Here is a 27,739-nt window from a genome sequence, read left to right as displayed (position 1 = left end):
ATTGAATTTGAAAATGTCAGATTCAAATATGAAATATGTTGATTAGTGATTTCCAAAGCCCAAGATGTGTTTTGTTTTGTCCACAACCCAAAGACTTTCAGTTTACTGCCACAGAGGAGTAAAATAACCAGAAAATATTCACATTCAAGAAGCTTAAATCAGAGAATCTTTCTTAAAAGAATGACTCAAAATAAATGGCGTTTAATTTAATGGTTGATAACTAATGGATTATTCAATTAATCGTTGCAGCGCAAATTACAAGATCCTTTTTTATTTCTTCTTATATTATTGTAGGATAAGATGTAGAATATTTGGGCTTCAGACATTTTGTTTGGAACCCATGCACTGTGATATTGACTTATTTTCCACTGCCTCTAGTAAAAGCAAAACATTTCTTTTCAGTCAATAATTTGTGGGGAAAAAAACTACTAAAAATAAAAAAAAACTACTACTACAAAAAAAAGAAGTTGAAGTAGTGCCCACTGCCCAGAGGAAATACTAGGTAGGGAATGATCTATATTTACTCAAGTGGGCTCTGAGAAAGGGACACAGCTACAATTTACCTCTATCTTGTGGATAAAACGTATATCTCCAGCTGATTTACGACCAGCTGGAGATGATGTACAAACAAAAAATTGGTTTGTGAAGGTGTATCACTCATAACCTCTAACACTGAGGCTTTAAATCTTTATTAGTGAAGCAGTTTCAAAATGAAAGAAAGGGCTGCGAGTTATTATTGTGTGAGGAAATCAATAAAGGTGTTACACAGATTTTTTTTGTATTTTGTCTGTTTGGGTATTATTGATAGTCTGCTTCAGTTCTTGTAAAGAGACAAGGCTAGTGTATACAGTATGTAGCTATGTTTTTGCAGTGGTGGAAGAAGTACCACACTGTGAAAATATTCTACACTACAAGTAAAATTCCTGCATTTAAAAACTTACTTTAGTTAAAGTATTATCCACAAAACCTACTTAAATTTTTAAAAGTAAAGTACTTATTATGCATAGATTTGGTCCGTGTCAGAGTTTTACTATTATATCTGATGTTGCTGGATTAATATTACTGCTGCATTAATGTGCATGTTGCATTGTACTGCTATAGATGTTTAAGGTTAAGCTAATTTTATCAACTTTATGTACTGTTGGGTAATTTAATCTACAGCACTGCATCATGGTATCTGTAGCATTGCTGTCCTGTGAGAATGATGAATCTCTAAAAAGTAGCTCAGAAAAACAGGCCTGTTTCGAGCTTTGTCATGATGTGTTTTTTTTGTTTGCATTTGATGCATGATGCATTTTTCAGCGGATCCAGTTGGGTTTTGTAAATAGTTTGTTTTTCTCAATCCACAAAGGAACACTTCGAGATACACTGCAATCTGAAAATAACTAGTAACACTTCCAAGTATGAAAGAACCTACAGTTGCTGTGAAAATATGCAGATATAGAGGGCTTATTCTAAGGTTAAGGAAACACAGCGAATCTCATATTCGAGTGATAACAACATAATTATTAAATTTCTGCCACATTGTGCAAATAGATAGCCCTAAATCTTACACACTGGTCCTATAATTACAATACTTGAGAATGGAAGAGATGGAAGACAGAGCCGTCTATCATGTTATGAGTGTTGTTGTTGCATACTTTGTCCACCAGAGGGCACTTTGCAACACCTTTGTTGGCTCACAGGCAGAGCCATCATGTATTGGTATGGTTTTATAATGGACCTGAGTTGTATGAAGTGGTCAATACCTGATATGGTGAGGGTGATCTCCTGAGGGTTTCCTGATCCAGCGCTGGAACAAGAAGCTGAGGCAAGGGCTTGAGTCAGGCTGGGATTGTTGATGGTCAGTGTTATCTCCTGACCGCCGGTCCCCCCGGTTATCAGCCCAGAGCTGCCCATAACATGGCTTAGGTCTTGAGAACCTGCAGAAACCATAGGTCAGTTATTCAGCTTATCATCGACAGAGAGTGTCTGCTTAGTCCTTTTCTCAGCTAAGGCCGTCACACGTACCTGTAGCATCCTGCTCAGAGAGGCCGGACATCGTGACTTGAGCGGGTGTGATGGCGGAAGGCTGCAGGGCCAGGCTGGTCAGTGGGTGGATGACGACATTGGCAGACACTGAGGGGTCAGTAGTAGACATGAGCTGGCTGCCAGAGTGTGAGACGAGGCCAGTGTCGACGCTCAGGGGTTGTGACAGGAGGCCGCCTTGTTGTAAGGTCTGCTGGAGGAGGGCGTGGTCGATCTGGAAGAGAAGGTACCACTCCAGATGAAACAGGAAGCATGATGCAACACTTGAGGAAATGTATGGGGAAACAGCAACAGCCTGAGGCCAGATGGTAGCTGTTTGAAAAACATTTCAGGATCATTCAGGTAAAGTCCTCCCTCTCATAGCTTTTCTTTTTGACAACTTAAATCCGCGATGCAAAATACATTCCAAGAATTTAGGTAAAATTTTATATCTAATATTTGAACCCCCTTATACATCCTATATTTTTGGGGGACTGACTTTCAACAACCTCCAGGAAATCTTATTACTTCTATTATTTGTGGGTTACAGTTGTAGATGGAGGATGGCACAACTGAACAAATTCTCAAATCTCAGTTAGCCATTGAAAAACAAAATGGATGTGAATCCCAGTCTGGAGATCAGATGTGTCAAAGATCTTCATTTATTACTTGTACAGCTGACTGAACAAAACTCACCATGGGTACAACAGCTCTGCTGAATCTAATTCTGGCGCTCTTGGAGGATTGCAGGATTTCTCCTCCACTAGACTGCTCATTTGGTTTAATGCATATATGCTCACTGGTCACATTAAAGCAAAAAACACCAAATCTAACATTGTAGAGCTATGGCTGCAACATCCTGCGCATGAACCATCATTAGCAAATATAACACGACTATAGCAAAGCAGCTGCAGCAAAAAGCATTATCTCATTAATAGTCGTTGAAATCCTCCTACATCATTGCTGTACATTACACGCAAAACAAATAAACCTTAATCATATCCTAATTACAAGGCAGTGTTGGCAGGCTGGTTTTGTATTTATAGTTGTGTAACTGAAATGTGCAGTAAAATGCATGTTATTAAGAACTACTCCATCAAGAATAAAGCTGATGACATAACAACACATGCAAAAACCACACTGCACAAACTAATCTGTTTATATAATTGAACGAAAGTTGGAGGAAATTATATACTCCCCAAGATTAATTATAAAGTTGACTGCTTCAATTGTCTTCTGCTCAATTTAACAATGTATCAAATGATAACAAAGAATTACAACCAGATATTTGATTAATTAAAGACCATAGTAACAGTTGGGCAAGATGTATTCACAGAATATGAATGTACTCAAACTTAACTTATGAACTCTTCTTTATTTTTATTCTTTATGAATAAAATTAAAATCTATTTTACAATTTTTACATTTTGTCAACAAAGTGCATGTATTTTGGTAATATAATCATACATTATAAATCATCGTGTGGATCATAACACTTGAGTCATTTAGGAGATAAACCCACGACAGAGAGGTTACTATTCCTAACTGCACCTCCGTTTGATGCTTAAAGGTGATTGCCCTCAATGAAAAATAAGCTGCGGAGCACAAGCTCTCTTTGAGAGGCAGCTGAAAAGGTCCACATTAATTAACCTTACTTTTTAACAACTCAAGGTGACGACACTGAAAAATTATTACACAAGGTTCAGTAGGAGGTTTGGGTAACCTGTAGTGTGATGTTGTTGATGTTGCTGGTGTCGATGCCAGAGATCTGGACGTTGGGGCACACCAGGTTGGCAGGCGTCAACTGCAGGTGGATGCCATCCAGTGTGGTCAGGCCATCTGGGAGAGACACAGTCAAGTCTCCTGCAGCTGTAGAACACACACACACACACACACACACACACACACACACACACAATTTTGTACTAATGTTAGAGCTTTTCCAGCATCAAGTCAACATGTGCTTACATTTTAAAGATAACCTAATGTTAAGTTTAATCACCTATACATGCCAAAAAAAAGTTACAACAAAAAAGTTGCTGAAATCAAAACTACTGCAGTTGAACGGCAGGTTCATCTAATGTCAAAGGCCAGACGTGAAGGCTCTACATACCATCCGTTATACGCACTGCTAGGCTTCTGGGGCACAAAAATGACTTGATGCTTTCCACTACAGAAAGAATATAATTAAGGTAAGGGTACTGCGTATCTCATGAACCACCGAAGAATTGAGAGACAACAAAGGAAAACTGGCAATGTACTCAGGTTTTTTTTCAAGGTGATGAAAGGAGAGAGGTTTGCCTGCAAAAATGTAGATAAAAACAGATAGAGGGGGAGAGAGAGAGAGAGAGAGTCTGAGTATCTGCAGATGTGAAGCGATGAGCTTGAAGAAGAAGCAATGACAGTAAACTGTCCTTGGCCACCTCCTTAACTGTCATGCTCTGGGAGGTGTGCAGGGAAAGTAATTTCATGACTGCAGATAGCACGTACACAGTGCTGCATTCAGAAATTACTGTTGCTCCGTAACACGCTTATTAAACACTTATATAACATCATATTTCAGATGAGAAACCATGCGGTTATTTCCATTTTGTGGAATACAAAGAGCCATTCTTGAGCCCAAACTTGAGGAAAGGGAGTCAATCTGAACATAAAACTACCTCCACACGTTTCACTTTTTCAGTGAGTGTTACAGATCCTAATGTATTAAAGGTTGTATTAAAGGTATATGGTTATAACCATAACCATATAATTTTGAAAATCCTCTTTCTATGTCAAGGCTCAGTATCATTTCCACAGTTTCATACTATTTAAGAACCAAGAAATTTTATCAACATTTCACACAGCAAACCCTTCAATGCTCAGCTGTTGTGTGACGTGAAGTGTGAAATCCTGTTAGAGAGGCCTAAAAGAGATACTCCTTAGAAACCTTAGATGTTTTCTCTGCCTCAGAAATGCAGCTAAGCTGAGTACAAACATCAGAAGTGAATCTTTAGTAGCTCTTTGGGGGATTTTTGTTACCACATAAAGGTCAAAAAAATTTGAACAGATCAAATGGTAACTTCTGATTTGAAGAACGGGGAGCCACAAGAGGTGACTGTGGTGACAAAGCACCTTCCTCCTCCTGGCATTGTGATGTAATTCATCTTGTCCTGGGCAACGGTGCTGAAACTGCTGGCAGCATTTCAGTTACACCCACAAACCTCGGAGCGTTAATTATCAACCAGACATTATGATCAGAGTACGTGCCAAATGCCAATAAAATGTGTGGTTGGGTGACTCTGAGGGACAACAGAATTTAGTGCCTCCGTTTTACTCTCTTGGGTCAGACTCCTGAATGTCTTCTTCTACGCTACTTTATTACCACTCCAAGTTAAATATACGTTCTTGTCTTCTTTGCATTAATTATAAGCTGTTTTTTTTCTCTGTGTGTACGTGTTGTACCTGTGTTGACCCATCCATAATCCCTACCTGACATAGAGGCAGGCAGGATGGCCTGTCCCACCAGTCCCTGTTGCAGTAGATTCTGGTCAAACTGCCCTGTCAGGACTTGGCTGGCAGGGAGGTAAATGCTGGGGTCGGAGTTGGGCGTTTGCAGCAGGCCCACAGGTTGAAGGGCCTCAGATGCAGCTGGCTGATGCCCCTGGCCTGGTGCCACTGCCTGCCCAGTCCCTGGCTCTTGATCCTGCCTGGTTTGCCCAGTAGATGAGGCAGGCCGCTTGGATTTGTTTCTGTCGCTGCTTGGCCGGAAGTGGCACTGGATGTGGGTTTTGCGGTGGCCTGACGTTCTGAAGCGGAGTTCACAGAAAGGACATTTGAAGGGCTTGGAGCCGGTGTGGAGGCGCATGTGTACCTTTAAGCTGCCCTTTGTAGAGAAGGATGTGTTGCACATGTGACAGCTGAACAGTTTCTGACCTGCAAAGATATGGAGAGTGTTAGCTGAAGTCAACTAAATATGGCAGGCTACACTAACTGGTAGTCTCTTTGTGATCAAAATGTCAGAAGCCCTCTCTGTATTTTGTCTTTTCTTTGTGTATTACGGATCTATTAAGAAAGCAGTAATGGGACTGTCCTGATTGTCGCAAACATCACATTACAAGGACAGCCACGAAGAGTCTGCAATCAGGCCAGGAAACTTTACACTTTTATTGAACTTTACTTTTTCTTCCTCTACAGTAGTTTACAAGGGTTCAATCAAGTTGGGCTAGAAACCATTACAAAATGCCACACACATGTCAATAGTTGTAAAACACGATTTGATATTTCTTCCTTTCTTGTCATGAATTAGACTGATGCCACTCTCATGTCTCATGTTTAGGGAGTCAAAGTACAACAAGGCTCGACACTGTGGAGGCCCTCCGCTTCCTGGACACCATCATCAACCAAGAAAGCTCCCTCGCCAACAGAGCACAGCAGAGGGTGCATTTCCTGCAGCAGCTGGGGAAGTTCAACCTGCAAATGACAATGATGGTGCACTTCTAGACCTCCGTCATCGAGTCCATCCACATCCCCCCTTTGTCACCATCTGGTACGCTGCTGCCTCTGCCAAGGACAAAGGCAGACTGCAGCGTATCATTTGCTCTGCAGAAAAGGTGATTGGCTGCAATCTGCCATCCCTCCAGGACCTGTATGCCTCCAGGACTCTGAGGCGATCAGGAGAGATGGTGGGCGACCCATCCCACGCTGGACACAAACCGTTTCAGGGATGTCAGGAGAACCAGCTGTTAATAGTTTTTTTGTAATGTTCAAATGTTTTTATTAAAAGAAGTGTATGTTTAAGTTCATGGGATTTATTGTTTTGTTGTTATTTTTATTTTTATTTATATATATATATATTTTTTTTTATTCTTTTATAGTTTTAACTTTTTGTCATTTTTATACTTTTATATTTATACATTTTATGTTTATTGTTATGCACCAAGTCACCAAAGAAAATTCCCTGAATGTGCAAACCGACTTGGCAATACAGCTGATTCTGATTCAGGTCTGAAACATGAAGCTACCGCCAGGAGCGGGTTAGCTTAGGTTAACATAAACACAGGAAACGTTTAGCCTGGCTCTGTCCAAAGGTAACAAAATCCACCTATCAGCATCTGCTGGCGGTGGTAGCTTTATATTTACTGTACAGACACGAGAGTGGAATCGATCTTCTCATCTAACTCTTGGCAAGTGAATAAGTGTATTTCCCAAAATGTCAAACTATCCTTTAGGTTTATCTATATAAGATTCCATCATAATGTTGCTTTTGGCAGGTCCTGTAACAAATCCAACTTAATTAAGCAACAAATTCTAGTGATAAAACTCTAACCTGTATGTGTCTTCACATGGCAGTCCAGGGTAGATTTCACTGTAAAGCTCTTCCCACATTCATCACACTTGTATGGTCTTTCTCCTGTATGGATCCGAATGTGCCTGAACATTTAAGCAGATGGACAAAGGCACATTTTAAGGTGGGTAAAAAAGATAACAAGTGAGTGCAACTTGAGTTTGTTTAAGTCTGGAAGTGTGAAATAATGAAACAGATCAGCATTTACTGGTTACTGCACAAAGAGCACTCTTCCATCTTGCGCCTTTTATTCCCAATCCCTTGTTACACATGCTTCCAAATGATTGCAAATGCACTCTGACTCTGAATATGACAACATAAATAATATCTGAGTTATTCAGGAGAAGAAAAATCAAAGCTCACATCAAAAGTGGTAGCAACTTTACAGGTCAAATAACACTGACCAGCTTCCAGAGAGATACAAAACATATATTTATTTCTACCACTCTTTCAAAGCTATTTTCTCAATGTTATAAGTCTGACACATAATTGCCTCTGTAAATTGCATGGGGAAATTAGACAACCTACTAACCCTTGATTTACTTTCAGTAAGTGTGTTTGATTTATATGGGTATTAAAATAAAAATGGATGCCTCCGCAAAACTAAGAAATGTAGACAATGCTAATTATAGTGAGCATTAGCAGAGGGGGAAAAAGCATGGATGGGGCTGCTTTACAGCAGTCAAAAATTCAAGCCACATTGGTGTGGGTAAATTCAATACAGCAGAAAAAGAAGATGGCTACATCTCTCCTTAAACACAGTATTTGTAAGGGCACTTGAGAAAAGCTCACTTCTACCATACAATAACATACATACTGAAAGAGGAATTCCAATATTGTTTAACATACGTTTTCTCATACTTGTGGCTGTACTTAAAATTGGTCATGCAAACTTTGCACTCACCATCTCCGTTACAGAGATTTGAGAAACACCATTCCGGGCAAGAGCATGAGCCACCTAACACTTTCCAAATAAATCCAAACTTTATACACATAATTTCAAACGCTTATGTTTGAAGAAAGTAAACAAAGTAGCCCCCTGGATTAGCTAATATAGCTAAGTGCATTGGGATCTACTCACAAACCTTCTGTTGTTACCTACTACTTCTTTAGGAAGTATATATGCTAAATCAAAAGGAAATTCATGCAAACAAACCAGCGTGCAGCTAGTTTGGTTAGCCGGCAAGTAGCCCCATAAGTAGATCCCTATTGACCTTATGCATTTAAGTAACGAGGAAGTGGCCTGACTTGATTGTGTTGTGTGCATTAACATTTGCAGCTGTTTACTGCGTTTAATAAAATATCTAATATAACCATAGCTGGAAGAAAATGGGAGAGTTTCTGACAAACATTGGCCAAATTTCAATTAAGTCAGTTCTCCCGCACAGCACTGGGATCAGCTGGTCATGTTACTGTTATAATAGTCACTTGTCATGAGCCACATGCAGAACAGCCACAACTAGGATAAAGAGACCCAGGTTGAACAATACAGGAATTCCCCTTTAAGTGACAGTAAAGCAATGTTTTTCATATATGTATTGTATTCATTGTTTTCAAATTTTGTCATTTAAGTTATTTACCTGACGAGATCACTGGGCTTCTTGAAGCTCTTGGGGCAGAAACTGCAGCAGTTGGCGAACTTGGGTTCTGTTTCCAGTTCCACTGCCTTGTCTTTGATCTCGCTGATTCGATCCCTCTCAGCCGCTGACTGGGCGAGGATCCGCTCCGACACCGAGGCCTCCTCACCGGGATCCTTTGCCAGCTCGGCCGCCTGCTCCTCAGTGAAGGTGATGATTTCCAAGCCCCGCCTCTTTGATGTCTTTTGCTCCCCATCCTCTTCCTCCTCCTCCTCCTCCTCTTCTTCCTCAACATCCTGACTATCCAGACCTATAACTGAGAGAATCAGGGTCTATTATCGCTATGCGTCATTGGGTTAATTTCATGCTAGGCAGCTCAAACTGAGGCAACAATGTGCATAAATTGAAATATTTCAACATTAGTAAAAAAAAATAAAAAATATAATTCTAACAGCAGGAAATCATTCCCACACACACAAACTTACTTAAAACTTCAGACAGTAGTGTAGAAAAAACTTGAGCCCAATAATTCAAAGGAGACAAAAATCCATCTGTTCCATGCTGATAGACTGAATATTAGAATTTCCATTTTCCTTTCCCCATTTTTAAATCTTTTTCCGATCCGCAGAAATGTTGTTTGTTCTTTTCAAACTTCCTAACTATGGAGATGCATTGGAATTTGAATGCCCCCGTCTATAAAAAAGTGTCATGTAATGAAACATCCAAATGATGTCTGGGCTTCCTTACTTTGATCCTCCACAGCATGCTCCTTCTTCATGTGCTTTTTACACAGCAGGCTGGTCCTGAAGCTCTCGTCACACATGGAGCACTTGAAAGACTTGATGTGGATGATCATGTGGCGATTCAGGCTGCCATTGGTGGTGAATGAGGCGTCGCAAACATTACACTTAAAGGGCTTCACTCCTGTAGGCGAGAGAGGAGAGAGGCATGGTTTCACACGGTGTTGGCAGATTTCAGGAAGAAATTTAATTTAAAAACTCAAATCACAAAACTGGATCATAAACTTTAATATTACTGAAGCACTGTCTACTTTTAGTTTTAGTCCTTACATTTATTATTGTTCTAATCCTATTCTCATTTACTCTCCACAACTTCTAATAACTGCTTGTAAGACATTTAGATACTTTATAAAATCTCCATTTTAATCATGTCCTTATTTTGTTCCATGGGAACAACTATGGGTATTTAGTTTTTCCCACCTTTTATGAAGTTTAATTTAAAACTTTTTCATTTCTAATTGTGGTGTGAAGGGAAAGCACGGCCAGGGTTTGGGAGATAACATAATACAATTTTTAATCACAATGTGCCACTTGGAATTTAATAATTTGAATATTCCAATTTAGATACCATGGAAAATTATATCTTTAATAAAGTTTGTGAAAGCTAATTAATTTAGAAAGACACCTGGAGATTTCTCAGCACCTGTTGTAAAGTGAGCTCACCTGTATGCGTATTGAGGTGGGACTTCAGCACTCCGGCTGACACAAAGGCTCGTCCACAGAGATGACATCTGTACGGTTTCTCCCCAGTGTGGGAGCGCACATGCTGCTTCAGATGGCTTGACTTTTTGAAGCCCTTATTACACCAACTGCACCTGAAAAGGCAAAGGAGCTTCGTATATGTTGCTGCTGTTTATAGTGCCAAAATTGATGATAAACTGACCCACACAGGTAACTAGTCTGTATAGTCACATAAGGCGTTGGGCTGATGATGGGCACGATTTATTTTTAACAGAAAAGAGAGGTTGCTAGCATAGTGAATACTGAAAGGTCCCCTTAAATGTTATGAGGCAGTCTACCTTATTGTAGTTTATTTTTAATCTCAACTATTGTGCTCTGTTCAGCAGCTTTCAACTTTTCTTTGGAGGATACAGTAGCCCAGCATGCATGTTGTTGTGTGTGTGTTTGTCAGATGTCAAGAGTGTTAGTTTCCTTCATAATATTCAAACATAAATGCATTCTTTAAAAGGACTCGTCACAAACACCACCAAAACCCAATAAGTTCTGTGACTTAATGTCACTTTCTATGAGCCATTCATCAGTCCCCAAAGGTGAAATAAAGGTTTTGTTTGTTGTTTATTTTCTGCATGGGCAGGTATGGGCAACTGTCATCAATGATGTGTGATGTTCTGAAACATTTTAAATACACCTTGTTACAGTTACATCCTTGTCCAAGGATGTTGGTGAGGATAGCTGCAAGCTGTTCGTATTGAGGATATATGAGAATATGAGAAAAAAACATTATTATAATTTGGGTATAAATAGGGCTGTGCGATATGACAATATATATATCGTTTGACAATAGAAAAACATTGTTTCGTTTCTTTCACACTTTACGGTAATATTTCTGCGAGGGAATGAAGCTTTACACCGCAATACAGACATCTGTCGAATAGCCAACTTGAAACTAACTTCACCGCAGTCCGTTCTTCCACACTTGCCAGTGTTGCAGGGAAGAAATTTGCATTCAGAATAAACAAACGTGGAGGAGAGTGACGTTTACTCAGAACTGTGTAACAGAAGGACTCAGACCATGCAAGCAAAAACGAGGAGCTCATACCAAAGAGAGAAGTCTGTTGTATGGAGCCACACAACACTATTCCAGCAGATCCAGCCATGATTTGTGTGTCAGGTAACCTTTAATCACTTGCCCACAGACATTTGGCTTACTTTCTAGTGTACCAATGCATGCTGTTGTTGTGATGTTAGCTATTGCAGCAGGAGAGTTGTGAGTATCGCAGTGTGGAGCTGCTGTGCTGGCTCTGTTGGAAATTCCAATATTATTGAAATGTGAAATGACGTATATGAGATTTTAGTCATATCGCACAGCCCTAGGTCTACCAGTAAAGTCCTGATTTAATTATCTTATTGCATCTGATTCAGGACTGTCTCTGGATGACCAAATCAGAAGCCAGACTCATCTTTTCACTTCATATGGTCAGATCTAAATAATACAGTCTTTCCTGAACACGTGTGTCTGTATATGAGTTTAAAACTGTCCACCCTCACTTGACCTGCACAAATATTCAGGCGATGTAAGGGATGAAACAAATTCATGTATGAGAATGATCAAAATAGTTTTTGCTATTCCTCTCTGTAGGGTTCACCCATGTCTGAGTGGTACATGCTGGCTAGCGGGGAAATATCCAACTAAGGATGATGCAGAGGGTGTATGGTTGTTTAGTTCATTGTAGTCAAATCTCCTGAATGAATTAAAATAAATTAATAAACTCATGTATGTGACTCGGTTTCTCTCTTAGTCCACCTTGTTTCTACCTTTCACAAAAGTGTGCAATATGTTAAAACATTTTTTGGCAGGTCTGAGAAGGAAAGGAGAAACACACTGAGGAGTTGCTTTAGTTATCTGGGAAAACAATGATGTTTCTCTGGGGCATGTCTGTAAATGCTACTGCTTTATCTGGCAAGTCTGAAATGAAAGATGGTGATAACAAGGCAGGTAAAAGTTATTAAAAGCAGCCATAAACAATGCCTTCTATTTCTAGCAGACCGTCAAACAAGATCAAAATGACAGATCATCTAAGGGTAATACAAACAAAAAAAAATTAATAACTTTTTTTGAAGAAATGTGCATACTGGTCCAGTATTCAAGTCTTGTTTGGACTTGCTATGAAACTTTCAATTCATCTTGACCAATAAAGACTAACTCTCGCTAGGCTTTAAGATTTGGCCAGAAAATACCAATGATCTGGGAAAAGTGGGTGTTTGGTCAAGAAGGTGACCAAGACAACCGATAAAGAAAAGGCTAGTAGTTCAGGTTCATGTTAAGTTCATGTCTAAAGATGAGAGAACATGTTGGACAGAAAACTACTGCTGCAGCGCCACGTCTCATCACGCCTGAGTGCTGCAGTTCAATCAGGCTTAAATTGTGGAAGCGACTACTGAATAAACCGGAGTTTGCCAAACTGCTCTCAAAAGCACTCTGAGAGCACGCCGGAAAAGATTTTCTGATTTGATGTAACAAAAATTGAGCTCTTTGGCCTCACCGCCAAGTGCTTTGGTGAAGAACAGGTACTTTTCATCACATGGGTAATACCATGTCTGATGTGAAATGTATCTATGGCAGCATCAAGCCATGAGGAGCCTTGATGATTGCTGAACATTGAGGGGGACAATGAACAGAGCGTAAACAACATCGGAACTGGCAAAGATTCACATTTCAGTACTACTAAAATCTCAGTTACGGCAAAGTCACTGAATGTCCTTGAATGACGCAGCCAAATGCTGGACTTTATAAAAAAAAGAGACCTAAGGATCACAGTTCACTCTATTCTGACTGAGTTTTGGCATGGAACTGTAAGAAAGAAAGGCAGACATTGCCTTTAAGAAAGACTTGAAACTGTAATTACGGATAGTGGTGCTTTTACACACACACACACACACACACACACACACACACACACACACACACACACACACACACACACACACACACACATACAAGAAACAACAGAAGTAAACCTGTAAGCTCTCTTGCTGTTGTCCTCACAGTCATCCTGGTAATCCTGCGTTTCAGTTGTCAGCTGAAGCTCATCCTGACCGCTCTGCTGAAGAAGCCCATTTGTCTAGATTAAAAAAGACAAATGAACAAAATACACTAATTTTAATGCAGATAGAAATACACTTACAAGTACACTATCAGTATTAAGTGTCTTTTGCTTGATTGTGATATGTCTTCAAAGGAACAGTTTGACATTTTAGGAAACTCTTTATTTTAATTATATGAGCAGATCAAGTTCGCTCTCATTTCCGTGTGCTAACAGTGGAGATGTAGCAGCAAGGCATACTATACAGACTGTAAGCAGGGGAGGAAAGGCTACCTCTCCAAAGTTCAAAAATACACCAATACACCTCTATATCACACACCAATTAACATGTTATATGTCATTTGTTTAATCCATACTCAAACTAAAACGTCAAAAGGACAATGTATGGCTTTATTTGTTATTAGACATAGTTGTTAGAAGTAAGACTGAAATGAAAAATAGAAGAATATAAGAAAAATTTAAACAATGACATAAAAAACCTCACAAAGGGCTACCCGGTGTCCTACATAATCAATCATTGAGCCAGGTCGTTAATCAACCAAATCTTTGCATCAGTTAGCATTCTGCTTTCTAAATCTGAGGACTGAAGTCCAGGTTAATGTTGATAAGGCCCAGGACTCACCACATCAGCACTGGTAACATGGATAAGATTCGGGGGATGATAGCTGGATGACAGTGCCTGAGACTCCAAGGTACTGGAATCCTGTAGCTGCTGGACGGTAGAGAACTGGGACTGGCTGTAGCTCGATTCAGTGATGGTGAAACCTGAAGGGAGCCAACAGGTAATAACAATTCTGATTATTGATCAGAGCTACACTGGCTGAATTTGTTCTATACTGAATAAACTAAAGGCTATTATTTTTTTCAACATTTGTTGGCTAATAAACTAGACCATACTTCAGTTTGAAGGTCATCCTGTTTGGTATTTTTAGTAGTTTAAAAAATTGTGCAGAGTAATTGGTTGAGGATGCCAGGATTCTCCACAGAACGATATAGAGAAGGTTATTTGTGCCCAGAGCTGTGACACCTTTTAATGACATGTGAAACTGGTTTGTTTCCTGAGGTATTACATGTCTTTTGTCTCTCGTTTTATGTCATTTTTATTGGCTGTTTTTGCTGGTCCTGTTTTAGGTAGATCACTTCCTGTCTGCGTCTTTTTTATAAATTGATTGAGTGTTCTTTCTTGTGGGTCAGGCCTGTGTTATGATGAATTAGGTAGAATTATTATTATGAGCAATGGTAGAGAAGATATATGAAATTATAATAATATGAGAAAGATAATTTGAGTCAAGTCATGGCATTAAATAATATGATATAATATCATCAGGTCGGCCTACCTACAGACCACAAGAAAAACTAAGCGTTCACCACAGCGTGTTATGCAGTAAGCACGTGATACAAAACCCAGTTCAACCACCAATTAATGAGTCCTTATCTCAGTTCAAATCTCCTGGGAGTCCATCTTTCTGTATCCCAGTAAGCAAACAAAAAAATACTCAGTTTGAGGTTCAATTCAAAAGTTGGCCAACGAAAATAAAATAATAGACAAGTTAGGTAATTCTCTGACAACACTGGAGTTCCCCCGCAGCCTACGATGCTGGTAAGCGGCGCACTGGCTGTAACCAGACTGTAACTCAGGACAGACTGGGCCTCTTTCGGACTTGACCTTGACCTGAGCTGACTGGTAGCTATGTGTATGACGCAGGTGCCGATCGCCACAACACGCTTACGTTACTACACGTGTGTTTCTGTTCATTTTTCCTGTCCGTCATAGTCACGGATGGCTCTGCGATTTTACCCACCACCAAGTTACCTGCTACTTGCATTCCCTGTGGGACACTAAAGTTTATGTAGTGTCAGCTTCTGTCAAGCCATTGTACAACAAGAAGGCAAGGTACAGCGTAATGTGCTGACGAAGCATCAACTTTGTCAGACTGCTTTCCTCTTGGGTATCATGTGACCAGAGTGTAATCGCAGCCTTTGCGATAAGAAAATCTCGTTTTATTACATCGCGATAATATCGCAGTGTGAGATGAGTGAGATGGTGGGAGTAAAGTTGCCACCATATGTTTCAGAGCACCACACTAGATTAAGAGGGGGAATAGTGGGGGAAGAATGGAGACAGAGAGACGCAAGACACTATCACAGATGGTATATGTTAGTGCAGGGGTTCTCAACCTTTTGCAAGCTGGGCCCCCCCAAAGCTGGTTCATTGCAGTTGGGCCCCCCGCCCCCTTCCCGGCGCCACCCCCATTACACCACCATAGATAGATAGATAGATAGATAGATAGATAGATAGATCTAGGCTAGGCTATTATTTTTAGGCCCACACTATTATTATTATTATTATTATTATCATCATCATCAGTAGAGCTAGGTAGTCTTATCATTACTAGGGGCTATTGTTATAATTGGCAGTAGCACCAGACTACTTCTAATGTGAGCTTGCAGGTATTATTATTATTATTATTATTATTATGAGTAGTAGTAGGCCTATTATCATTACTAGGCTATTGCTATAATTGGGAATTGGCACCAGACCTCTGATATGAATTTATGCGTTGGTCATTGTTATTATTACTAGGCCTAATAGTAGGCATATCATCTGCATTTTTTACAGAACCTTGCAGGCGATAGGCCAGGCAGGTTAATGTGAGACCTGAGCCTGGCTTTGCCTTGCAAAGATCTTCAATTCATGCCGCAATGTCTGATAAACATAGCCTCAAGTCATCCTCGATTTGTGCACGATTGCGGTATTTTGTTTTGAGTGCAGTCATTTTTGAGAATCCTGCCTCATACAAATATGTCGACGCGAAAGGGAGGAGAATTACTGCATCAGCGCTGATGCTGACGAAAGAGGGCAGGAGGTAAAGAGTTCCTTCGCTCTTCAGCTCAATAAGCTGTTCCTGCATATCAATTGACAGATCGTTTGCTGTGCACACAAATGGATCTCGAACCCACGCAAAAGAGCGATAATCCTCTTTAAAGTACGTCTCAAATTGTTTTCTCACAGCGAGCATAATCCGAAACATAACCACTTTCATACAGAAATACCACAATAAACGCAGAAACACCAGCATGCAGGCTGTGGCTTTTCTCCAGACACGTTCAGGCTCTATTACTTCAACGTTCCCGTCTCAGAGGCAGATCAACACCGGCGACGTACCTTTCATTCAGCTTCAGCGAGCCGCATATCGGCTCAACACTTCCGAAAAAAGGCAGAGTGAGAGCGGCTATAGAGAGACAGGGAGACAGCTTCACACAACATGATGGAAACTCACTGCAACATTACAGTAATAGTTTTATCAACTGCAGGTTGAACTAATCCATGCTCGTTACATGATCACGGTACATTTACTGCATTTAGCAGACGTGCTACATCATTAGCTCGCCTGCTGCTTTCCAGTAACGTTAACCATCTTTACTATCTGTGAATCTGTCACCAGAGTCAGCAATGTCAGCACAGCTACATGTATTGGATGATAATGAAACAGTTAGTGTGCTGGACTGAATATTATAATGACATTGTGTCACAACAGTTAGACCACAGTAAGTAACTTTACTGTAACTAGTGATAGTGGATGGCTCTTCCTCTGTGTTGTTGTGACCGTTTTGTGCAGTGTTTTATGTTATGTGGGTCACGTTAGCTACAGCGACAGAGAGGTGGAGAAGCTGTTTACCTGAGTATTGGTAAAACCGCAATAAACATAAACTTAACGTTACGAAGCAAACAGCGGCAGGTTAGGAGCTACTGTAGCATTAGCTGGCTGCATCACTATAGGCTAACATTAGTAAACAAATGGCTCCACATTTGCTTTTTACTGTTACATCCTTTCTTGCAGGCTAAATCAACAGTGGTACACAGGATAGTAACATGAGTCGCGTTAGTGAAGTAATGTGGAAAGCAATATAACTTTGCACCGGATAACATTAGCAACTGCTCGGTGTTAGCCGGCGAACTAACTTGACTTTCTCTGTGTTTCTCCAGCTTTACTAATGCTCACTTTGTTCTTACTCGAAATCATCTGAACCTGTTTGGTGTGATGGGCTTCAGCACATAAACTTTTATTGTTGTTTTGTATCCTTACGTGGAGTCTGTGTTTTGCTGTGAGCTGATTGTTTGATGGTGTTAGTGGACTGCATGTCGTTAGCTGCAGTGTAGTCGCTGTAGTACCGGAGAGGCTCGGGAGCGCGCACGACCCCACATTAAACGCAGAATAGTGGCTGATGCAAGCAACAGAGTGTGTGCTTCATTTCTAAGTGAGTTTTGAGGCCATTAACAATAAGGCAATGACAATTTGATTAATTTCATTGAAAAACTTACATAAACTGCAAACTCCATACTTCTTCTGCACAGTACAGCCAACACTTCGCGAAAAAAGACACTTTAGCCCTACATGTGTGCCACTATTTTGCTAAAATTCACTGTTAAGATGTGAAGGATGCATCACAGTGCTCCCCCAAGTTTTTATTTCAAGGTGGGTGACAGACATCCCCGACACTACTGTGCCTCGGAGCCGGAGCAGGCATGTTACAGATACATATTGTTGTCAAAGATGAGGTCATCAGCAGTCACATGACAAAACAACCTAATGGTGTTTTTATCGTTGCTGGAGATTTCAATCAAACAGGCATAACACCAGCATGTCCATATCCCCACCAGAGGAAAAAACACACTGGACCACATCTACACGGATATTCCTGGCAGTTACAAAGCCCTTCCCTGTCCCTGTCTCTGCTTCTTCAGCCCACTTACACCCAGCTGATTATAAGGGTCAAACCAACAATTAAAACAGTGTGTAGACAGATGAGGCTACAGCAGCTCTGCAGGACTGTTTTGGGAGCACAGATTGGAGCGTGTTCAGAGAGGCCGCCACCCAGGAGAGCCACATCAACCATGAGGAATATACATCATCAGATAAAATCATTCCCCAATCAGAAGGCCTGGATGAATGGAGAGGTGAGGGCTCTATCTAGAGCCAAAAAGCTGCTTTTTGGTCAGGTGATAAAGAAGATTACAGCACTGCCAGAGCGACACTGAAAGCTGGCATCAAGGAGGCAAAGTGGAGACATCAGCAGAGACTGGAGACAGACATCACAGGCTACAATAGCAGGAGCACCCCCATCATGTGTGAGGCCACATTACCAGATGAACTTAACACCTATAAAAGGTGTTAAGTTCATCTGCTCGCTTTGATCTACTCAACAACGGCCACTGTCAGTATCCACAGCAGATGTGAGAAGAGTCCTGCTGAGAGTGAATATGAGTAAAGCTGCTCAGCCTGATAACATTCCTGCCCGTGTACTAAAAACCTGTGCCAATCAGCTAGTTGATGTCTCAGGAGAGGGTTCCTATCTGCTTCAAGACAGCCACCATCATTCCTGTACCTAAAACGTCTGCAGTGTCTAGTCTGAACCACTACCGCCCTGTGGCTCTCACCCGCATTCTGATGAAGTGCTTTGAGAAACTGGTTCTTCAGCACATAAAGAAAAACATCCCTCACCAGTTTGCTTTCAGAACCAACAGATCCACAGAGGATGCCATGTTTGTGGATTTCTGCTCAGCATTCAACACAATCTCCCCCATGAAACTGATCAGCAAAGTCAACACTGCAACTGGATACTGGACTTCCTCACATACAGACCCACCTCCTCCACTCTAGTGCTCAACACCGGAGCCCCCCCAGGGCTGTGTGCTCAGCCTCCTCCTGTTGCCGTGAACAGTTTCAGGTTCCTGGGAATCAGCATAACAGAGAACCTGACATGGTCATATCACATCTCCAAGCTCAGAAACGACTGTATTTCGTGAGGAAGCTTAAGAAGGCCAAATTCCCCTGCCAAGTTCTTGCCAGCTTTTACAGAGGAGTAATAGAAAGCATTCTGACTGGAAACATCACAAACTGGCATGGGATGTGCACGGCCCAGGACCGGAGGGTTCTGCAGCGGTGGTCAGAAGATCATTGGTACTCATCTCCCGAGCATCAGTGATATCAGTGAAGTGAGGTGCCTGTGCAGAGCCCAAAGGATACTAAAGGACAGTACCCACCCAGCCACAGCCTGTTCACCCTGCTGCCTCCTGGGAAGAGATATTGAAGTTTGAGCTGCTGCACCACCAGACTGCAGAACAGCTTTTCCCCTCAAGCTATCAGACTCTCCAATTCATCCTCAGCACTGCTCCACTGAATATAGTTTATTTCTGTTTGCCATTTGTATAATTACTTTTATATTAATGTACATTGTCTGCTACATAGCAGAAGGGCTAAATTTTTTCAACTTCTTGCGCTTTGCCTCAAAAAAACGTTGGAGGCAAAGAGCATCATTTGTGTGTGAGAGAGAGAAAGAGAGAGACTTGGCGTCTCGACATGAAGGATTACTTGTTTTGCTGCTATTCATCAATAAAGCACTCCGACGCTCAGTTCTAAAAACTGTGCTACTATAATGCATGAAGTTGGAGTGACCCACGCAACACTAGTACATGTAATATGACTCAAATTAACAGTTCTGTTTGTTGTGAGTAATGTAGTGAGTCTGTCTTTTTCCTGCAGTCTCCTTTGACAGACTAGTGAGGCTGAAAGAATGTTTATTCTGTCATTAAGGTTTTTTGTTTCGTTGGTTTCATTTTAATGCTAATTTAAAGTGAAAGATTTCATTACTAATGCGGTTTGTTGAGGTCAACATTTGCTCACTGCATAATCAGTTAACGTTGATAGTGGAAAACACTGCAAGGTAATCAGAGATTGCCTTAGACTTTCTCGTTGTCCTTCTTTTTGACAGAAAGGGTTGTTAAAAGACCATCATCTATTTATTACCTGTCATTTTAATTTAAAATTTGTAATGATAATGAGACATATAGCCTATTTAGTAGCATTTAATTTTCAAAAACAACTCAATCACAAACACATTGAATAAACAGAACATGCAGGGTATGCATATACAAGGGAACGGAGGGAAAAGATGAACAGACACTTTTCATGTCACTCCACAAAGAAGATGAATGACTTTTCCTCCTTGATGGCGCTTGCTTCCCCTGTAACATTACCTGCCACTGGCTGATAAACGTTATCAGTATTACTTGCTTGTCCTTCACCCTCCACCACGTCAATCCCTCTTCATTCACCTCGTTTATCAACCACAATACAATTATTGGGCTTTCTAAATAAACTTCAGCCACTCAGCACATTTTGTGACAGTACGGTAATAGCTAAGTAGCAATATACCCCAACAATGCCATGACTAAAGCTCACGACAAGGTCATGCATGTGAGATCAAAGACAAGACTACTAGACAACAGTTAATAAATATGCACACTCCAACTAGACAGGGGGTCTACTACAGGTGCACATGTGGTTATTGAGAGTGCTGCATGTGAATGCCTAGTCTTAATCTGTCAAAATGCTTTCATTGTTAAAAAAATTGCAGTCAATGATGCAGAATATTCGGTTAACACAACCCAGGGGTAATTACTGGAACGATAAGTGACTAGCTACAGCTAATTATCTATTCACTTTTCAATCAGAAAACATGTTTCGTGTTGTGGAAATTGTATCTTGCTGGCGAGAGATTAAGCAAATAGATGAGTAACAACCAATTGTTGTCTTTGAGATGACAGTACACACCAATTTTGTACTTCTTTGTCATAAATAAACACATACTCAATAGTGTATTTTTATACATTATGGACAACTTGAAAACTATTTCTCTGAGAAAATCCAGAATCAAGCAGCTTGTATGACTGACATCGCAGTAACAGAAAGTGTATGTGTTTGTGTTTGTACCTTGTGTAAGAGCTTGCTGGTCAAAGGCAGGCTGAGGGAGGGCTGGTGTCTCAAACTGGCTGATATTCTGAGGCAAAGCATGTTGGGTTGTCACATATGAATCTGTCTCCACAGAGAAAGAGATGCACAGCAATACAACAGGTTAGTCTGGTACAAAGACATTTTCACTGTTCTGCATCTAGTTAAGGTTAAATAAGTACTATGGAATTAAACTGCATTTTATTTAGTGTAATCATTACAGTCTTGTTAGTTTTGTCTCCATCTTTATGCAATCAATATAAACAGTGCCTCGCATGTGTATAAACTACTCATCCTGCATAGGCATGTAAACTGTGCAAACAGAGACGTGGTTCATAATAACAATAATAATTGTATTATTGCGAAATAGGAAAAAAAAGGGTTAGACTAGGACTAACTCATTGCCACAGATACAAAAATATTTCATTCTATGGACTTGTCTCCTCCTTTAAATTTTAACACTATGATCTTTGTATGCAGGGTATAGTACAGTCTATGCACTATTAAAATGTCATCAAATATAGATAGCTGAGGTCAACAGTAATGAACCTGACCACAAGAAATGCATTTTAAAACTATGGTAGTTTGGTGTTTTAGGAAAGCCAATTCTAAAGTAGCCACAGAGGTGCTTGCTTCTGAAGGACAGTGATGACCTCTATTTTCAGAGACAAAGGCCCTCATTTATAAAAGTTGCTACATATAAAAACGTTGCGTAAATGGTGGCGAAATATGCGTACACACATTTCACCGCCATTTAAGTAACCTTTTGCTGGATCCTAGCCCTCCTCACCTTCTCCTTGTACAAGGGGTTGATCAGTCAGGGGTGCCTCTAATGTCACTTGTTGACTTCCATTGACAACTTCTGTCTGGCCCAGTCCTAGCATGCTTTGCTGCTCTGCCGATGTGGCAGCCGGTTGCTGAAGGGAATCTCCCTCTATTTCCACCTGAATATCATGGGCCACAGCGTCCCCTCCTAAGGGGTCTTCTGCTGACTGGGGCTGCAGCTGCTGGGCCAGTTCATACCTGGTTGGGCAGAACACGAAAGGCAGAACCTTAGATTCAAAACAGTGATTGGTGCCTTTGAGTTTTAATACTTGTGAGTGACTACCTTGTCACTGCATATCTGATGCTTCTAGGTATAAAAGCAAAAAGCGCACAAAACGGATGTAACCACGAACAAACACACTGACAAAGAATAAACCTGTGTGTCTTCATGTGCTTCCTGCAGTTGGGTGATGACTTGAAGGTCTTCTGGCAATAGGGGCACATGTAAGGTCTCAGGTCACTGTGGGTAGTCATGTGGCGCCGTAAGCTGCCGCTGGTGGTGAACGTGGTGTCACACATCAGGCATTTATATGCCTTCAGGCCTGAGTGGGTCCTGATGTGAGCCTTGAGGACTCCTGAGGAGGCAAAACCTCGACTGCACTGCACACACTTGTAGGGCCTTTCTCCTGTATGAGACCTGGTGTGATAAGAGGATGGTAAAACTAAGCTAGCTAGGCATAAAACTGCAGTTTCAGTATTTAATTTTAAGTGGGACACAAAGTATACAGCAGTAGCACATTATTAAACAGATTTCTTTTGTCAAATATAATTTTTTGAGGGCTAATAGTGACATTGAATTGAATTGAAGTAACTTTAAATATGGTAATAATTCTACTGAAACATTTTCCAAGCAAATAAATTATATTTTTTATCACTAGTGGAAGACATGGATCCTGTTTGAGATATAAACCATTCATCTTAACCTGCCAACAAAGAAGATGAATTGAGAGGCGCAACCATCTAAAAGGCACTGCCATGACAGAGATTATTTAGATTAACCTCTCAAGATTGAAATGAAGACAACTGGAAGTTCGAGTTTTCTTGCAAAGGCAAGAAAGCTCAACAGAGATATATAGATTGGAGCAGCTGAGTGATTAGGCTACTTATAATTCCTATTGCTGTTTCAACTGTCAGGGGTATTTTAAAGTTAGTCTAACAAAGTCCTTGTACTGTTCATTTAAGTCCGGTATTAAAACAAGCCAGCGGTCCAAAGGTAGTATGTCTCTAAAGGACTTTTAAATTCAACAGATTGTGCAATAAGGGGAAATTCGAGGTGTACTCTTTCTCCTAATCCTCTCCAGTCTCACATCATTTTAATCTCACCTGCCTTGGTACTTTCTTAAACACACCAAATTCATCAACTATGAACATGTCTTCTCTTGCCCTGGTTTCTCCTCCCCTCTGATTGCTGACTGTCTGTCAATGAGCTTTAATCTTAAGCTAAAGTAAACCTACAAAGCTGAACAGAATTCTTTGCAGTACTCTGACATGAATATCCAGGTTAAGTTTATAAGAAACATTCAGAACAAATTTAAGAGATTTGCTGCTCTGCCCTCTTGAACACTTCATCAGTCTCTCAGTGGTACAGGTGAATCTATTCTGTGTAAACTTTCCTTCTCTTGACCAAATATTCAAGAATCAGGGATACTGCCTTAGACTGGCAATTCATGCTGCCCAAACAGAACCAGTAGTTGCTGGTGATGCCCCTCTTTGGTGAATTTGTTTTCAGTGTGGTTTCATGGGTTGTCTATCCTGTCACAGTCAAAACTGGTAGCAGAATTAATTATCTCAAAATAATTGTATGGCCCTCAAAAGGTCATATTGATTGAGGTCTTTTATATTATGTACTGGCCACGCAGTGTTATAAAGCAGCTTTACCTTACATGCTGTTTCAGATGGCTTGATTTCTTGTACGCCTTACTACAGAACTGGCACTTGTATGGACGGTCACTGCCCACCACCTCCAAATACTGTTGGAAAGTCAAGCGAGGGTTCTGGGATGGGATGAGGCCTGTTAAGAAGCATGTGAACAAGCAACATCTGGATTTCCATGTGAGAAGACATTTGATTTTGTACAGAAAAACGCAGCCCAAATTAAGAAACATCAAGAAAGCAACTGAACAATGCAGTCCACTTCCCCGCAACACCACCCTATGTGCATACACGTGCCTGTCAACATGTTCTTACCAAAGTCAGTGATTAGTATAGGTTCCTGCAGGGGGATATCAGGCAGAGGTAGGTTACTCTTGGACACTTTGGCTTTGTTGGTTTTTCGAGGAAACTTGTGCTTCTTCTGCTGCAAGCTTTTGAAGTGAGACGCAATGTGTGTTTTCCTGTGGCCTGATGTACGAAAGATCTTGTCACAGTGAGGGCAGGGGAAAGGGCGTACACCTAGGAAAGTGGGGAAAAAAACAGCACTTTTGGAGAATTAGTATTTAGAGAATTAAGACTGATTCTGAAATATGTACTTTGACACAAACACCAAAAGAGTCCAAAAAAAGAGACCTACAAATTACACAAAATATATCAGAATTTACTATCCCTAAGCCATTCTAAATTAATAATATGAAACTCACACATAAACAAAAAATGTAAGCAAGCTCATATAATTTTATTTAATTTTTGTCTGCAAAAGGTTACAAAGCCTTTCACTTAGCAGGAGACAATATATATATATTTCTCTGAAACCAAATTACAGCACAAGGAAAAGTGACAAAAATATGAAACTATATAAGAACAAAGCCTTAGTGAGAAATACAGCTGACAACATATTTATCCAAAGCCTTAGCATAGAGCGAACACATAACCAGAGCTAAAGTAAACACCTAACAGACAGTGCCATTACATAGCAATTAGAGGGACAAAAACTAATGCACAGATGCATGTAATAATAAAACTGTTACAGTTTTGTTTATTCACACTAATGCTGACATTTCATGTCCAGGAGATGATTGCAAACACATGAATGCAAATGAGGGCTGTATATATTTACACAGTCCAGCTTTTGTAATTTGCTGTATAACAACATATAGCTGAATACTAAATGGCAGAGGCTGTCAGGAAAACATTGGGCCCTATTTAAACAATCTATAGCGCATGGTCTAAAGTGCATGGCAAGTGTATTGGGGCGTGTCCAGCTCTACTTTTGACAGTTAAAAGGTGCTTAATTGTCTCTTAATTATTCATTGATGTCTTTTGGGCGTAACATGAATTAAACCAAACAGAGTGTTACCTCTCATTGATCTTCCATTCTCTCTAAGAATCAAGTGCACCTGCACCTGGTGTATTGCTGTTTGAATTTCTGATTAATGGCACATTGTAAAAACCATGATAAAATATAAACGCATACAAAAGTGTAATGCATACATGCAGCAGAGTGAGAGAGAGCTCCTGTGGACGAGCGAGAGAGAGTGGGTGTGAGAATATGACTGAAGTGTCAACGTCATATGTAAACTTTGATTATGAAGCCTAATGTCAGTCTACAATTCCGTGGTTAATCAGTGACGTCAGGTGAATGAACTACCCTGCAGAGTGGAGTCTCTGTTCTGAGCTATTTATGCTCATCTCCTCTATGAAACATCTGTGTCCTCACTGCACTGTATTATTATAAACTATGACAAATTGGTCGTGGGTCACATCTCTGTCTTCCAGGTGGTTTCTTTATTGTGTGTTGTATTGATCTAAGAGTGTTTTCTTTAATGATTTACTTTAGTGTTTTCAGAAGCTGCTGTCAGTGCATCCTGACCGATCCTGTTGGAGTTTCGGGAGATTTAAATAATCAATGAAGTTACGCTGCTGTGCCTTGTGCGTAAATGCGCCCAGTGACTCTCTTAATGGGGAGCATCTTCCTGTCTGAATAATGCAGTCTTTAAGTAACAGGAAAATACTGCACCACTGACAACAGACCAGGTTTTTGTTTGTCAATGACGCATTCGCTTTCTGCAGCCTCAAGATAGAAAATACGGCAGCAATGCGCCTGATCACACCTCGGCTTAAGACCAACACGTCAATGGGCACACATTCATTTGCTACTTACACAGTGTGAGCGCTGGGTGTAAAAATGACAGCTACATCAGTTGGAAACTAGTAATAACACTTGTACTGTGTTTTGCGCCGAGTGGAAGATGGGGCCCATTATGCTGAATGCTCATGTGTGTCTCCTTTAACTTTGGCACATACTGATTGTTTTGGCATACTGTTTAACAGGTGTATGATGTGACAAAAGGAATAAGCCAATAAAGTGAAAAAGTGCATTCAAATGTTAATTTTACTTTGGCTTTAAATGTAACCGTTTCATGAAGTGGACCTGCTTCTCACCTGTATGCAGACGCATGTGTACCTTCATGCTGCCAGAAGTGGAGAAGCACTTCAGACAGCACTGACACTCAAAGGCCTTGATACCCGTGTGCGTTTTCATATGTGCTGTGAGGGTACTCTTGACAGCAAAAGCTCTGAAGCACTGTTTGCACTTGAAAGGCTTCTCGTGGGTGTGGATGCGGATGTGGCGAACAAGATCACTGGGCTTCTTGAACTCCTTGGAGCAGTATGGGCAGCCGTGCCAGCGAACACCATTCTCCTCCCTGATGGAACCTGGAAAGGAAGGCAGGGTGAAGCAACTGCTCAAAGTTTCTGTCAGTCATTATCTTTGTAAATCATCCAGTCCAGTTTAGAAAGTGTGAATAACGAAATCTCAGATTTTCACAGATAGGACAAGCAATTTTTTTAAATGTATTTTGCAAGCTGCCGATGTTTGGTATATTTACTACTATATATACCTATAAAGCATTTTTTGTAATTTACTGAGTACTCTTTTCTGCAACATGGTTTACATTTAAACTCCTACCTGGCATTTGTATAGGTTTCTTGAAAATGCTCTTTTTCTTCTCCCTGGCTGGTTTGTCAGGACCTTTTTTGCTTTCTGCAGCAGGGCTCTCAGTCGTCTGGTTCTGTGACTCTCTGGATGTGGCGTCACTCTGCGGCTGGACCACACTCAGTCCACTGTTCTCCAGAGCTTGCTACAGAAACAAGCAGAAATCTGCTCAAACACCACAGCTTGAAAACATCTTCATGTACAATAAACTACAGTCATGGAAATGCCAGGCAAATCTTAAGACACAATGGGCCTGATTTACTAAAGGTTTGCGTGAGTAAAAACGTGTGCAAACTTGATATCGCTTGATATCAAATTAACACGTGGGCTGATCTACTAACGTTGTGCATGCAGAAGTTACAGATAGCGCCTGTTGTTCATTTAGTACTTTTGCCTTAATGAATATGCAATTTGGGACGTTTCAATTTTATTGTGCAAAGTAATGGGAGGGTAACATGCAAATACATTTATTTACTACACGCAATGTGATCTACCAAGCCTCAACGCAATTTCATGTCAGTGCAACAGCATCTGTATTTAATACTTTTGAAAGGAAGGTGCAAACTGCCAAGTGTTGCGCAGAGATGGCTGCTGTTATCATTGCCAGAAGGAGACACAGCCGTAATGAAAGAAAAGGTAGAGAAAATAACAGTATTAGATAATATTATGTTATGTCCATTGTATTGAAATACAATTATTTTATTTTATTTATTCGGTCAAGTATATGAAGTGGATTGTTTTTTGTATTTTCCTTTA

At 40.5% G+C, this 27,739-nt stretch overlaps 1 protein-coding gene across 1 annotated transcript in view; it reads right to left on the bottom strand.

The window, feature by feature from the left end:
• LOC119897982 (zinc finger protein 236-like) overlaps positions 1–27,739 on the bottom strand; it is a 70,875-nt gene that overhangs the window by 19,530 nt on the left and 23,606 nt on the right. The window contains exons 9-25 of the mRNA XM_038712050.1: positions 26,957–27,128; positions 26,431–26,703; positions 24,301–24,504; positions 23,992–24,124; positions 22,490–22,750; positions 22,079–22,311; positions 21,271–21,372; positions 14,118–14,260; positions 13,410–13,513; positions 10,374–10,525; positions 9,658–9,834; positions 8,914–9,226; positions 7,316–7,419; positions 5,479–5,922; positions 3,731–3,876; positions 2,011–2,242; positions 1,749–1,922 (exon numbers count right to left, since the gene is read on the bottom strand). Of these exons, the coding sequence (XP_038567978.1) occupies positions 1,749–1,922; positions 2,011–2,242; positions 3,731–3,876; positions 5,479–5,922; positions 7,316–7,419; positions 8,914–9,226; positions 9,658–9,834; positions 10,374–10,525; positions 13,410–13,513; positions 14,118–14,260; positions 21,271–21,372; positions 22,079–22,311; positions 22,490–22,750; positions 23,992–24,124; positions 24,301–24,504; positions 26,431–26,703; positions 26,957–27,128 (3,367 nt within the window). The remainder of the gene's footprint in view (positions 1–1,748; positions 1,923–2,010; positions 2,243–3,730; positions 3,877–5,478; positions 5,923–7,315; positions 7,420–8,913; positions 9,227–9,657; positions 9,835–10,373; positions 10,526–13,409; positions 13,514–14,117; positions 14,261–21,270; positions 21,373–22,078; positions 22,312–22,489; positions 22,751–23,991; positions 24,125–24,300; positions 24,505–26,430; positions 26,704–26,956; positions 27,129–27,739) is intronic.

This window comes from Micropterus salmoides, unplaced genomic scaffold, assembly GCF_014851395.1.
Source record: "Micropterus salmoides isolate LMB-PRFRI ecotype aquatic unplaced genomic scaffold, ASM1485139v1 Ms_hic_scaffold_11, whole genome shotgun sequence".
Lineage (NCBI taxonomy): Eukaryota > Metazoa > Chordata > Actinopteri > Centrarchiformes > Centrarchidae > Micropterus > Micropterus salmoides.
Note: the sequence above shows the minus strand (reverse complement) of the source record. Positions and strands in the feature narration are given on the sequence as shown.